This window comes from Dipodascopsis tothii (assembly GCF_038497935.1).
Source record: "Dipodascopsis tothii strain CBS 759.85 unplaced genomic scaffold V1510scaffold_1, whole genome shotgun sequence".
In the NCBI taxonomy this organism is placed as follows: domain Eukaryota; kingdom Fungi; phylum Ascomycota; class Lipomycetes; order Lipomycetales; family Lipomycetaceae; genus Neoaidaea; species Neoaidaea tothii.
Window position 1 is genome coordinate 552,783 of NW_027117985.1, and position 11,995 is coordinate 564,777.

General features: G+C 44.1%; 5 protein-coding genes across 5 annotated transcripts; 1 reads left to right on the top strand and 4 right to left on the bottom strand.

The window, feature by feature from the left end:
- Positions 1–525: 525 nt before the first annotated feature.
- Positions 526–2,970, top strand: V1510DRAFT_358557 (spindle pole body interacting protein; the record flags this gene model as incomplete). The annotated part of the gene is made up of 7 exons (XM_066930927.1): positions 526–635; positions 699–884; positions 949–1,009; positions 1,045–1,446; positions 1,483–1,781; positions 1,816–2,623; positions 2,662–2,970. 7 exons carry the CDS (start codon positions 526–528, stop codon positions 2,968–2,970), a joined length of 2,175 nt encoding a protein of 724 aa, XP_066791850.1.
- Positions 2,967–4,270, bottom strand: V1510DRAFT_409420 (Alpha/Beta hydrolase protein). The gene is made up of 7 exons (XM_066932581.1): positions 4,150–4,270; positions 4,060–4,108; positions 3,686–4,014; positions 3,456–3,649; positions 3,339–3,420; positions 3,214–3,304; positions 2,967–3,158 (listed from the first exon to the last, which is right to left on the bottom strand). The coding sequence occupies exons 1-7, from the start codon at positions 4,228–4,230 to the stop codon at positions 3,082–3,084; spliced, it is 903 nt and encodes a 300-aa protein (XP_066791851.1). The 5' UTR covers positions 4,231–4,270; the 3' UTR covers positions 2,967–3,081.
- A 53-nt stretch (positions 4,271–4,323) lies between these two features.
- On the bottom strand, positions 4,324–6,685 carry V1510DRAFT_409422 (Hsp90 protein-domain-containing protein). The gene is made up of 2 exons (XM_066932582.1): positions 6,587–6,685; positions 4,324–6,511 (listed from the first exon to the last, which is right to left on the bottom strand). The coding sequence occupies exons 1-2, from the start codon at positions 6,606–6,608 to the stop codon at positions 4,446–4,448; spliced, it is 2,088 nt and encodes a 695-aa protein (XP_066791852.1). The 5' UTR covers positions 6,609–6,685; the 3' UTR covers positions 4,324–4,445.
- A 106-nt stretch (positions 6,686–6,791) lies between these two features.
- V1510DRAFT_17420 (acyl-CoA oxidase-domain-containing protein) lies at positions 6,792–9,438 on the bottom strand. Its single transcript, XM_066930394.1, has 2 exons — positions 7,221–9,438; positions 6,792–7,182 (listed from the first exon to the last, which is right to left on the bottom strand). Exons 1-2 carry the CDS (start codon positions 9,217–9,219, stop codon positions 7,043–7,045), a joined length of 2,139 nt encoding a protein of 712 aa, XP_066791853.1. The 5' UTR covers positions 9,220–9,438; the 3' UTR covers positions 6,792–7,042.
- Positions 9,439–9,657: 219 nt separating this feature from the next.
- On the bottom strand, positions 9,658–11,392 carry V1510DRAFT_359048 (uncharacterized protein; the record flags this gene model as incomplete). The annotated part of the gene is made up of 2 exons (XM_066930956.1): positions 9,658–10,881; positions 10,916–11,392. Coding segments are annotated over 2 exons (1,701 nt in total), but the record flags the coding sequence as incomplete, so codon positions are not given.
- Between the last annotated feature and the right edge of the window lie 603 nt (positions 11,393–11,995).

The following is an 11,995-nucleotide window of genomic DNA, read 5'->3' on the forward strand; positions in this document are numbered from 1 at the left end:
CCTTATGCGTTTTAGAGCATAACAAGGACTTGTGGTACCGCGGACTCTAAGTAAGACGGAAATGTGGAGTCTTGACTTTGCAAGCTAGCGTGATTAGACCTCTTGCTACAAAAAAAAAACTATAAGCTCAGGGGTAATCCTTCGATATATTTACAGCTGACCTTTGAAGCTTTCCTCTTCTCTTTTTAATTGCGATCAAGCCACTCGATTACTCCTGCCTTAAGCTATCACTGCGAGTATAGATGAATATTTAGATGCTCTCCAGCAGATATCTGAAGTGTCGTTACTGCTATTTTAGATATAAGGCTCAGTAGCTGACCAAGGTTAGCGATTTTTGTATACTTGCAGGCAGGTTTCATGGAAATATTAAGCAGTCGATATATTAGGCCCCTCTTATAGCAACAAGAAGGCTGCTGCTGCATTTAAGATACAGGTTTTAGTCTTGAAGGACCCCCCGGACATTCACGCGATTCTTACGCCCGTGCTGGACTCGCGTGTAATCGATTAGACTTTGATCAACACCAAATGGATTTAGACGAAAATCATGTTGACTACATTCTCGTTGCGGAGTTTGATGTCGATGCTGGGCCAGTTGTGTCACATCAATATCCAAAGCCAATTGAGGGTGACAAGCAGTACGTTACGTCTCACTGCAGGTACCTGTGGACCGCTAAGAACATATAATTGACATTTTCTAGTCTTCTTGCTGAGCTCATGCTTCCGGATCAGGCACATACACGCAGACAAGACTGGACCATATTTTTTCTTCACAAGGTGACTGATAGAGGAGAGAATATACTCGTGGACACAGAAGCAGAGAAAGATACCTCCCTGGTATACGTCTTAAATTGTGTGAACACCAAACACGATAAAGACGTGCGAAGGTATGTAACACTGATACTCTTATCAGTAGCGGTTATCCCGGTCTTAAAGCTGACGCGAAGTTAGGGGGGCTATCGTGAAATCTATGGCCATTTGTACCAGGCATCCGTTCTTGCAAGTTTTCAAGGTGAGAAGTTAATAATCTGATTTCTGACAACTTAGCCTGTTCTTATTTTGGCACTGGAAAAATATCTCCTCAGTCCGTCGGTTCTCATTCTCAGATCGTTATATGAGAGTATAAATGCGATGGATCTATCTGGTATGCCACTGCTTACAGTTTACGAGAGAACCACACTTGGATCCAGTCAGTTAAAAGATATGTTTATTGAGAGGTTCGAAGACGTGAACGACACTCCGATCGAAGAAGATCACGGTGTACTAAATGATAGACGTACTATACGTCGTAACACTCTGTACTACGACTTGACGAGAAAAGGAAAGTTGCTATTTAAAAAGACCAACCCTACTTTTGATACACATTATTACGACTCGGCTATCGTGTTCAGGGATCTTACCATACCAGTAAGGATACCCATTGCCTCGCCTTATGACTTCGTTGGTGACGTGAGTATTTGTTCAGTTTGCAATTATTAATTGAAGCCGTCGATAGTACAATTTCTCGAAGTTTATATTTCTCCAAACTTCACACCGCCATCTTTCTCAACGCTACATCCGCATTTAACTACCGCCGGGCCAAATACACACCCACTGATAGTGATTTTGAATGCTCTGTTGACTCAAAAACGGGTCGTCTTCCTCGGGCACGGTCGTCCATCTATAGATGTTGTTGATCATGTACTTGCTGCGTGCTCTTTCGCAAGTGGGGGTCTCCTAAGGGGTTTCATTAACCGCGCGTTCCCTTACACTGATCTCAGTAAGATAGAAGACCTGTTGGAAGTGTAGGTACACGACGTGAACTCGCTAATTTTGCAGGCCTGGATTTATTGCCGGAGTGACAAATCCCGCTTTTGAGCACCATCCCTCGTGGTGGGATGTGTTGTGTAATCTCGAGACAAAGCGGGTGACAATATCACCATTTATCTTACAGCCGGATGCGTCTGCTCTTGGTGCCTCACTGCCATTTCCTGCGTGGCTTAATAATCCCCCACCTGGATCTAATGGAGACGAAAAGCAGACCAATTCGGAAATCGGGGACGAGGTATTCATTGAGGATTTGCAGCAAATGCTCCTAAGTAAGTTCGGCGAAAACCCTTTACGTGAGCGATGCAAAGCATATATATATCGCTTCGTGCGAATAGCGGCAGAATATGAAGAGATACATGGTCGTGATTGTCTTCCTAATGGCTGCAGCCGACTGTGGCCTGCCGATGAGAACGTTTTTGCAGTGAAAGGACATGGATACGTATGGGTAGACGAGGTCCAGAGAGTTCGAGACCTAAACATGTATCGGAATGTTTTCGAGGGCTGGAGGCAGACCGAGACATACGTTCAATTGGTCGAGGATATACGATATGAGTGGCAGATGAGACCTATCAAGGTTTTCGACATTCCACACCAAATGGACAGACTTACCAAGACCCGCATGTCTCAGGGCGAAGTCGCAAAAATATACTTCGCCTACCGGGATTATATCGCCACTAATGAAGAGCTTACTCAATTTATATCCACGTTGTCAACGAGCCAAGGAGGTCTTTTTTATATAGCCATCGGATTATTTCATGGAAACGTATTAGTCAGAAATGCTGTTCATGAGTTCCTTGAGCGTATAGAGGGGCACATAGTGAGTATTTTCAACTTTTTTTGACTAACAATCTTCAGGCTGGTAGGCACTTTTTCCAGGAGCTAAATAAATTCCACAAGCTAGCCTTCCTGCGAATGCGAGACGAGCGGAGAAAGATCAGTAACATTGGGGCTTCTATTTCAACCGTTGAGCACGCCATGACCAGACTGGAGGCTCTCTCACATGCCACCTTCAATCACAATCAAGCCCTAAATCAAAGCCAAGAAATCGGGCGACGCGGTACAACTCGCAGCAGTGTACAGAGCACAGGCAGCGAAAGTAATGCGTCCGCAACTTCAGATGTCTCCCTATTGAGACGAGGCAGTTCAGTGGAAGTTGTACAATGATGGTAAACTCTGGTATCAATATTTATTTTGATGTTTAATTAGAGGACACAAATTGCAATACAGACATTACAACACTATCCATTGTAACAACACTATCCATTGTAGATAAGCTTAAGCGGTGTGCTGCAAAAGCCAAAGCTCTAGAGCTTCGTAAAACACCTTACTGAATTTCGGCGATTCTTTCATAACTTGAATATCAGCTTATGTCATCAAATCCTGAAATCGTTGTATGCTATTACGTACGTTCGTGGTAGCCTCCGTGAACCGCTATGAAAGTCTTGTCACTATTTATCAGGTTATCAAGTAATTCTTTAGAAGCCTCAAACGAATTGATCTGTTTCGTCAGCTTCGTGCACTCGCATACCTACCTGATCGTCATCTCCATGCAGAATCAGAACAGGTCTGTCAATGGCTTGCTGATAGTTTTTACTTTTCAGCAGCTCTGTCCCTCTAGATTTATCAGAAACAGCTAATCCGTAACTCACCGAACAATCATGTTATGTAACAATTTCAAGGACCCTGTTGCATGATAAATGGGCTCGTTGCGAACGAATTCAATATGCGCTGCATCGTGGGATAGATAGTCTACTTCAAGTCCGCTATAAAACTGAAACTGGGGAATAAGCCTCGAAAGTCCAACCAAGGGATAATAGAGTAGCGGGCTGGGTCGAGTCCTCTTCTGTATAGTCAGCCTGACTCACATATGGTTCATTACATGCAGTAATACTAATGGTGACATCGCAATATAGCCTGCGAACATTTCACGATATGTTCCCTTGATCATGTAAGTCAATACAATCCCTCCGCCCATGCTATGTCCTCCTAAAAACCATGGAAGCTCAAGATCTAGTTTAGTGCGTTCAATATGGTATTCCAAAAAACAGTCTAGGTCTTTGAATGTCAGTTCATCTGTAGTGCGGCCTCGTTCGTCTTTTTTTTCCGAGGTGTAGCCTGAACCGCGCTGATCGAACGAGAAGACCTCGAAGCCAAGCCGGGCCAAGAACGAGAATAGCCTGAGTTGGTATTTGACAGTCTCGGCAAAACCTCAAAGTCAGCGAAGCATGTCTATACAGCGGCGGCGATATTTACCATGTATAAACACAAAGCGTCCACGCTTTTCCACTCCGTTCGGAACGTCCTTTTGGTCAACTCACTCTCGCGTCATGATTAAGCTCATACCAACGTAATGGTATAGAACTCCAGGTCATTTATGAAGATTCGGCTTTCTTGTAAAAGTTCAAATGGTCCAGATGAGTTCATGGTAATAATACTTTGTGAAGGCACAATGTACCGATCATTAAGTACGTTCGTCAGATAAACCAATGATGTGACATGTATGTCACGTGTTTATAATAGCTAGCATAAAAATTACGATATATTACTATGTACTAACTATCGCGATTACTTTTCCCAATAAGCAAAACAAAAATGAGTAAATGTACAATATAATGTCGAGTATAATAAAATGAGACCACCTAGTCCACTTCCTCCATAGCAGATTCCGGAGCGATGTCCTCAACTGGAGCAGATGTGTCCTCAGTAGCAGTCTCTTCGGTCTCATCAATATTCAGACCGAGCGAAATGAGACGGTTGATACGCGTAGCAAACGAGTTGGGCTCGTCGAGTGTAAATCCCGAGGTGAGAAGGGCGGTCTCGTAAAGAAGCGTCGTCAGATCGCGAACAGTGCGATCATTGACACCATCAGCCTCAACCTTGTTCTTGAGCTCCTTGATAATAGGAGACTTAGGAGAGATCTCGAAAGTCTTCTTCGATGACATATATGAGGACATCGAGGTGTCCCGGAGAGCCTGTGCTTTCATGATCCGCTCCATGTTGGCGGACCAACCGAACTGTCCGGTACGGATAGCAGCGGGAGCATCCACGAGCTTGTGAGAAACCACCACCTTCTCGACCTTGTCACCAAGAATTTCTTTCAGCGAAGTAGCAAGAGACTCAAAAGCCTTGATCTCCTCCTCTCTCTTCACCTTCTCCTCCTCTGTCTCTTCCAGTTCAAAATCTTTGGTAATATCAACGAGAGTCTTTCCCTCAAACTCCTTCAACTGAGTCATCGCGTATTCGTCAATGGGGTCAACCATAAACAAAACCTCGAAATCCTTAGCCTTCAACGCATCGAGAAAAGGAGACTTCTCAACAGCCTTCAAAGATTCGCCAGTAATGTAGTAAATATTTTTCTGGTGTTCAGGCATACGAGTAACGTAGTCAGTCAGAGAAGTCTGCTCCTCTCCAGATTTAGTAGAATTGTAGCGGAGCAACTTCGCAAGAGCAGCGCGGTTCTGCGAGTCCTCATGAACACCAAGCTTAATGTTCTTGGAAAAGGCAGTGTAAAACTTGTCAAACTGCTCACGGTCCTCAGCAATCTCAGAAAACATTTCCAAAGTTTTCTTCACGATGTTCTTGCGGATGACCTTTAGAATCTTATTCTGTTGAAGCATCTCACGAGAAAGGTTGAGCGGGAGGTCTTCGGAGTCAACTACTCCCTTAATGAAACCCAACCATTCCGGAATCAGCTCTTCGCAGTCATCAGTAATGAAAACGCGACGAACGTAAAGCTTGATGTTACTCTTCTTCTTCTTAGACTCGAACAGGTCAAAAGGAGCACGCTTGGGAACAAAGAGAATCGCACGGAACTCCAATTGTCCTTCGACGGAGAAATGCTTCACAGCAAGATGATCCTCCCAATCATTTGAGATCGACTTGTAGAAGGCAGCATACTCTTCTTCAGTAATATCCGAGGGATTTCTCGTCCACAGAGGCTTAGTTTTGTTGAGCTCCTCATTCTCAGTCACGAGCTCCTTGATTTTCTTGGTCTTCTTCTCCTCCTCATCCTTGACCTCTTCAATCTTAGGGTTCTTGTCTTCATCAACAGTTTCCTCCTCTTCAACCTCAGGAGCGTCCTTCTCGACCTCCTTTGTAACAACAAGCTGAATAGGATACGCCACAAACTCGGAATGCTTCTTGACTATGTCCTTAATTTTCTTCTCCTCAAGATATTCCTTCTGATCTTCCTTCATGAACATTCTGATGATGGTTCCACGACTAATAGGAGGGTTCACAGTGTCAAGACTGACTGTGAATTTACCACCTGCAGACGACTCCCAAATATACTGCTCATCGTCGTTATGCTTCGAAATCACTTCAACCTTATCCGCAACCAGAAAGAGCGAGTAGAAGCCGACACCAAACTGACCGATCATAGAAACATCTGCACCAGCCGATAGTGCCTCCATGAAAGCCTTAGTTCCAGACTTAGCGATCGTTCCCAGGTTGTTGACCATGTCCGCCTTGGTCATTCCAATTCCAGTGTCACGGATCTCCAAAATTCCTTCCTCAGGCTTGGGAGTAATTCTGATATAGAGCTCAGGCTCCGATTCCAGCTTTGAGGGATCGGACAAGGCTTCATATCTGATCTTGTCCAACGCATCAGAACAGTTGGAGATCAGCTCTCTCAGAAAGATTTCCTTGTTTGAGTAAACAGTGTTGATGATCAGACTCATCAACTGAGAGATCTCAGCCTGGAATTCTGAAAGTTAGTAAACTGGCTTATTTCAAGTAATCGTGATCGGTTCCATAATATCACTGCTACAACTAGACTTACCGAAAGATTCAGAGTCACTCATGTTTGTGTATTGTATTTACCGCTTGAAATAAAATAATAATTTCTCACTGGTCTTGGAAAATCATTTATGTGAAATTTGTGGTCGTTTAATAGTATTCTAAACAGAAATTCTTCGACCTTCCATTGTCGAACTCGAATAACCTGGAAGAGCGAGCGCCGACAATGTCACGTTTTGAACGATCACGTTTTTTGGCATATACGAATCAGCATATGATACTTAAAACAATAAATGCACATGCGCTGGGAGTAATGTCAGATATATCCAACCTAGAGTGTTCTACACTTTTCCAGCAGCTAGGCTGCTTTCGGGACGCGTTGTTGACGAACGACATCAGAACGGATGTTACGCGTCTGAGGTGCAACCTACACTTTTATGCAAAAGCAGGTATACAATGGAATGAACGGGAGGGGGTCAAATACGGGACAGTTTCATTTTTATATGTCGTCTTCATCATCGATATCCGGCTCTGGCTCAGCGACCCGCTCCACAAAAGGTTTTATAATCTGTGCATAATAGGGTGCTTGAGGTTTCGAAGGATTTTGTCTCTTGATCTGCTCGAAATAATTGACATATACTGTACGTTAAAACAGGTTTTGAGAATGTCAAACTTACCATTTCCATCGTACTTCCCGATTGCAGAGTTGATGAAAAAGTCTGAAAGGTTGAAGGCATCTGTCAAGGGTATCACTTGTTCTCGTATATTCTTGCAGTAAGTATTCACTAAATCTCTGATATCATCGATTTGCTTATTTTCGAAATATCCTGATTGCAGGAACAAACCAGAGTCTTTTTCAATCGAATAGAGTGCAAACAGAGTAGCCAAGCTACTAAGAATGGGCTTAATCTCTGATCCAGCACCAGCTATACGATCAAAAAACTTATGGACCATGTAACCGCGGGTGTGGATACGCGCAGCTAAAAATCGATGCTGCGACGTCTCTTCAAACGCTTCGTCCACCGAAAGACCCTTAGCACGATATGCCAGGAACGACTCTCCAGCTTTCTTGACCACGGTAGCTGCCACAGCACTCCATGATTCTCTCAAAACCTGTTCAGAAATTAAAGATCGGGATCCAGCTGATGACTCAACAAGAACAGCGATGGACTCAATGTACTTCACATCATTCGGCATCGGCCTGCCCTTTTTTGCCTGGAGGTATCTCTGAATAAGAGCGCGTCCCATTGATAAAGCAAGAATACTGTTGTCACCTTCCCAGGTGCATTGTACCACCCAATCATCATAAGCCGGGCCGAATCCATTATAAGCAGAATAACCGTGGCCGCCACAAGCTTGCCTCGTCTGATCGATGGTTTCAGCACAATCCCATGTTGTGAAAGCTTTGAGCCCTGCGGAAGTTGAAAAAACTTCCTTTAAATCTTCGATCACGGCCTTCATTGCACTGTGGTCGTTGGAGTCAACAGTATCCAGCTTCTTCGTGAGTGACTCGTGCATCGCCACCATCTCGTCGCTAGCAAACTGCATAGCAAAAACTTGTGACAATAATGGTATAAGCCGTCTTTGATGCATGGCGTAATCCAGTAGCTTAGTTTCCAGCTGACCTGGCTTAGAAGAGAATTGACGTCTGACAGCAGCATAGCGGAGAGCTATGGTCAAAAATCGTTTACCAGCTTGAGCACTGTCCATAGCCATAGAAACTCGACCAAATATAAGCGCCCCATAAGCTAGCTGTGCTAGCTGTGGGGCTCTAACATTGCCTTCGCGATCAACCTTCGTGTGTTTCATAAGCATGTACTTTCGGGGAATTCTAACGTTCGAGAATTGAATCCATCCGTTGTCGATACCATCACGGCCCATCTTTTTTCCGAGGTCGCCAATAGAAACACCCGGTTTGAGGTTGTATGTTTTTGTATCGCGTAACGGTACCACGAATGTTTTTACGCCGTGATCTTTACCTTTGATCAGTAAACGGGCAAAGCAAACAGTGTGGGTTGCTGTGTGCGCCGCCCCCCCGATCCACCATTTTGTAGCTCCGATGTGAGGGGTGTGAATGACGAATTCATCTCTCCTCTCATCGAAAGTTGCCGTTGTTTCGAGTCCAGCTACGTTCGAACCATGTGCAAGTTCTGTCATCGCGAAACAGCCTATTAATCCCTTCATTTCGGCAGCGCCTTGTGACAGCCAATATGCCAGCTGTGATGGAGTTGCCTGCCCACGGAGTGAGCCGAAAAACAAAGCATAGTGTACTCCGGTTCTAGTAACCAGGCCCATATCGACCAGCCCAAGAAGCTGCATACGCTGGAAGGATATGTGTTCTGGCTCAGTAGTTATATAGTGAATAAGTTTGGTGATCTTCTCCATGGTTCGCTCTCGAAGTTGGGCTTTTGTAAGATCATAATAATCGGTATTTTGAAAAATAGGATCCCTCTCGATCTCTAACATGATCTTTTCCTTCTGTTGAGTATTCTTTGATCCGCCATCGAGGAAATATGTGAGCTCCCGTATTGGGAAATCAGTCTTGCTGCGCTCCTCCAACATAGCCAAAACAGGACTCCCTTTCCCGACTGCTGAATTAGGAGCCACGCTTTCGGGGCCGCCCATTTGTTCAGACAGAGATTGAAGTCTCTTTAATGCTAAATTATCTCCAGTCATGTCGCTGTTGTTTGGTGATTTATAGGTCAGTATTAAGAAGGCCGATGTAAAGTGGACGCCAGTGGAATAGGAAAACTCCGTTATATATAGTCAAATACGAATCTATGCGGCGGCTTGTCTCGAATTCGTTTCGATCCCCGAAGTCGAGCCATGTGCTAAAGTTTCAATCGCATTGGATATTTGTCTCTTTATGGATATTCGTGGCTACAAACAACAACTTACTGATGCTTAGCACCATAAAGCCAGGATGGTATATGGCTATAATGTCAGGTGATCATCTCGACAAAACAACCATATTCTTACTGCCGAGGTTGGGAGAATTGATGCGGTCTACCCCGCAGTATTAACATTTACACCATTCAATCAGAGTTCACAAGCGCGAGCAGGTACGATATCTTGGGGTCCAGTGCTTGTAAGTAATATATTAATAATCCATAGCTATTGTGATAAAAAACTTTCTGCACGAGAAAATGGCTCGAGCAGTCGCCCATAATTTTCCCATACGCCTTCACGATAACCTTCGTCGACCTTTAAAATCATACTGGACTCGTCCCATTTGCATGCTAAAAAGTCCTCGAACGCTTCGTAACTCCCGTTTGGTTGTACTTTACGAGCATACGACCAATACGCTTTGTATGCAGAACCTAATGCACACGCATTTCCGCCCATATCAAGTCTGAACACTCCTTCTGTAGGTCCTAGAACTTCACCTAAAGACCGGCATATGGCTGCGTTTTTTGATCCTCCTCCGACCACATAGACGCGTCGTGGTTGGCCACTGGGGTACAACATAGGGCCAGCTCGTAATCTCATAGATAAACCCTGTGACTCGAGTATAGTCAAAGCATCATCTTCTGGTACAGACCACTCATTACTAGATGCATCTAGATACTCTGGTACATTCGTCTCAGCATCGACACTGAAACGCCATATACCAGCCCTGACATCTGGCACAATTTCTGGCAGTGGGAAGTAAAACCCTAGCTTTCTGGCGTCTCCGTCAGCTTTGGCGCCCGTCCTTGGAGACCTCAATGCAAACTCATCGAATTTCTCCCAACTCGATGGAGAAACAGGTGATTTATGAGAATACTTGGAGTTTATCTCATCTCGAATTCTCTCTCTAGCTAATGCACCATTACAGTAGCATAGCATGCCCATATACAAGCCTGCTGTTGTTGGATGTGAGAACATGTGGTAGGCAGGAGATGTCTCGTAATTCGGAGTGGAAACCAAGAAGGTCGTTGAAGTGCCCAAAGAAACGATAGCATCTAAGGGTCTCAACGGTAAGGCCAAAATCGTACCAGGATTATCTCCTGTCACCGGCGTAACAATACAATCTTTCGCAAATCCAAATCTCTTGACGTAATAATCCGCAATGTGACCCAGGTGCTTACCCCCGTCAGGCTCAACTTCTCCGAGCTTCTTCTTCAACGTAATCGCTTCATTTTCCCCACCCGAGACAATTTTCAAGATTTCTTCGTTCCATTTTCCAGCCGGTATGTCCCACATGTTCATACCACATACATCACTGACATCAAAGGGAGCTATAGAGCCCAAAAATATTGAAGCAAGAAAGCTCGAGACCAATGAAATTCTAGAAGTCTGTTCGTACTCATCCGGGTACCTGTTGATAAAACGCATAATCTGGGGACCAGTAAATCTCTTAATGTTAGCAGAATAACCTCAGAGCACGCACGTGATGTGTCTTTGAGCCTGTAAGCTTAGCAAGCTTCTCAGCTCCTCCAATTTTATGCTCTAATTCCACGCATTCCTTGACTGTACTGTGATCTTGCCAGTTAGGACTGAATTGATTTGCAAATGCAGTAGGACAAAGTTGTGAAGCCAAATCGTTCTGTGGATCGAGAGACGAAAGTAATCTTTCAGCTTCATATGACCAATAAACTGAACCATGTTGCTGGGCGGCTCCCGAGATACTCTTGATGTGAGCGAAATCTATCGAGGACCGTTTCATCTTCGTAAGAAGCACGTCCATAGCTCTTATCCACATCTCTACTGGCGCATAAACATTATCTTCGGTGGGGTTAGTATAGACACCTTTTTTAGTCTTGTATTGTGGCGTGTCAACATCGAACTCGACATGTTCTTGCAATACTGGCTTGAGGTCTCCGTCAACTATTAAAGCCTTAATTTGTTGCGTGGACAGATCAAAGCCCTACCGTCAGATGCTTCAGCTCAATTACTTACCAAAAAAAGATCTCGCGACATCTTCAAAAAACTTTTGACTGAGATGTTCCGATTTTGCGACGTATGAATTCCGGCCAAAGAAAACTTTTGTCGGTTTATGATTGAAGATTTCTAATTGGAACGAACCAAGATACAGGATGATTCTTGTATAAAGGCCAGGGAAGTACCACTATCCCGAAGCCGACACCGAAAGATATCAACGAAAGTAACACCGTGTAACAGAGATTTTGGTACGCAAATCCGATGATTGTTGCTAATGTCTTTGAGTAAGCATCATGCCAATTAATCACTACTTACTCCGATAACTACAAGATAAGTAATTATGATAGTGTCGACTAGCTTCTGGCCTTCAAAATCCTGTTCGTTAGACTATAGTAAAATAATTGCAGCATATATAAAATGCAATTGCATCTGCTTTTTGATGATAGTTGCTGCAAGCTTCAGTCATGACTGAAAGGGTATGAGCACTTACTATGGGACCATCAATAATAGCCTTAAAAATTGTAAGCATGACGATGAGTGGGATTTATTATGGCTTATATTCCTTTGCGAACAAAAGGTCGAATGCTCT

What these genes read in the sequence shown, in the direction of transcription:
- V1510DRAFT_409420 (XM_066932581.1), bottom strand. Translation starts at nt 4,230, where the DNA reads ATGAACTCATCTGGACCATTTGAACTTTTACAAGAAAGCCGAATCTTC. An exon ending in AGTTCTATACCATTACGTTG is followed by an intron (nt 4,109 to 4,149) that starts GTATGAGCTTAA and finishes GTTGACCAAAAG; the next exon opens with GACGTTCCGAACGGAGTGGA. An exon ending in TCACGGAGGCTACCACGAAC is followed by an intron (nt 3,159 to 3,213) that starts GTACGTAATAGC and finishes CTGATATTCAAG; the next exon opens with TTATGAAAGAATCGCCGAAA.
- V1510DRAFT_409422 (XM_066932582.1), bottom strand. Translation starts at nt 6,608, where the DNA reads ATGAGTGACTCTGAATCTTTCG. An exon ending in GAGTGACTCTGAATCTTTCG is followed by an intron (nt 6,512 to 6,586) that starts GTAAGTCTAGTT and finishes ACTAACTTTCAG; the next exon opens with AATTCCAGGCTGAGATCTCT.
- V1510DRAFT_17420 (XM_066930394.1), bottom strand. Translation starts at nt 9,219, where the DNA reads ATGACTGGAGATAATTTAGCATTAAAGAGACTTCAATCTCTGTCTGAA. An exon ending in CGGGAAGTACGATGGAAATG is followed by an intron (nt 7,183 to 7,220) that starts GTAAGTTTGACA and finishes TTTAACGTACAG; the next exon opens with TATATGTCAATTATTTCGAG.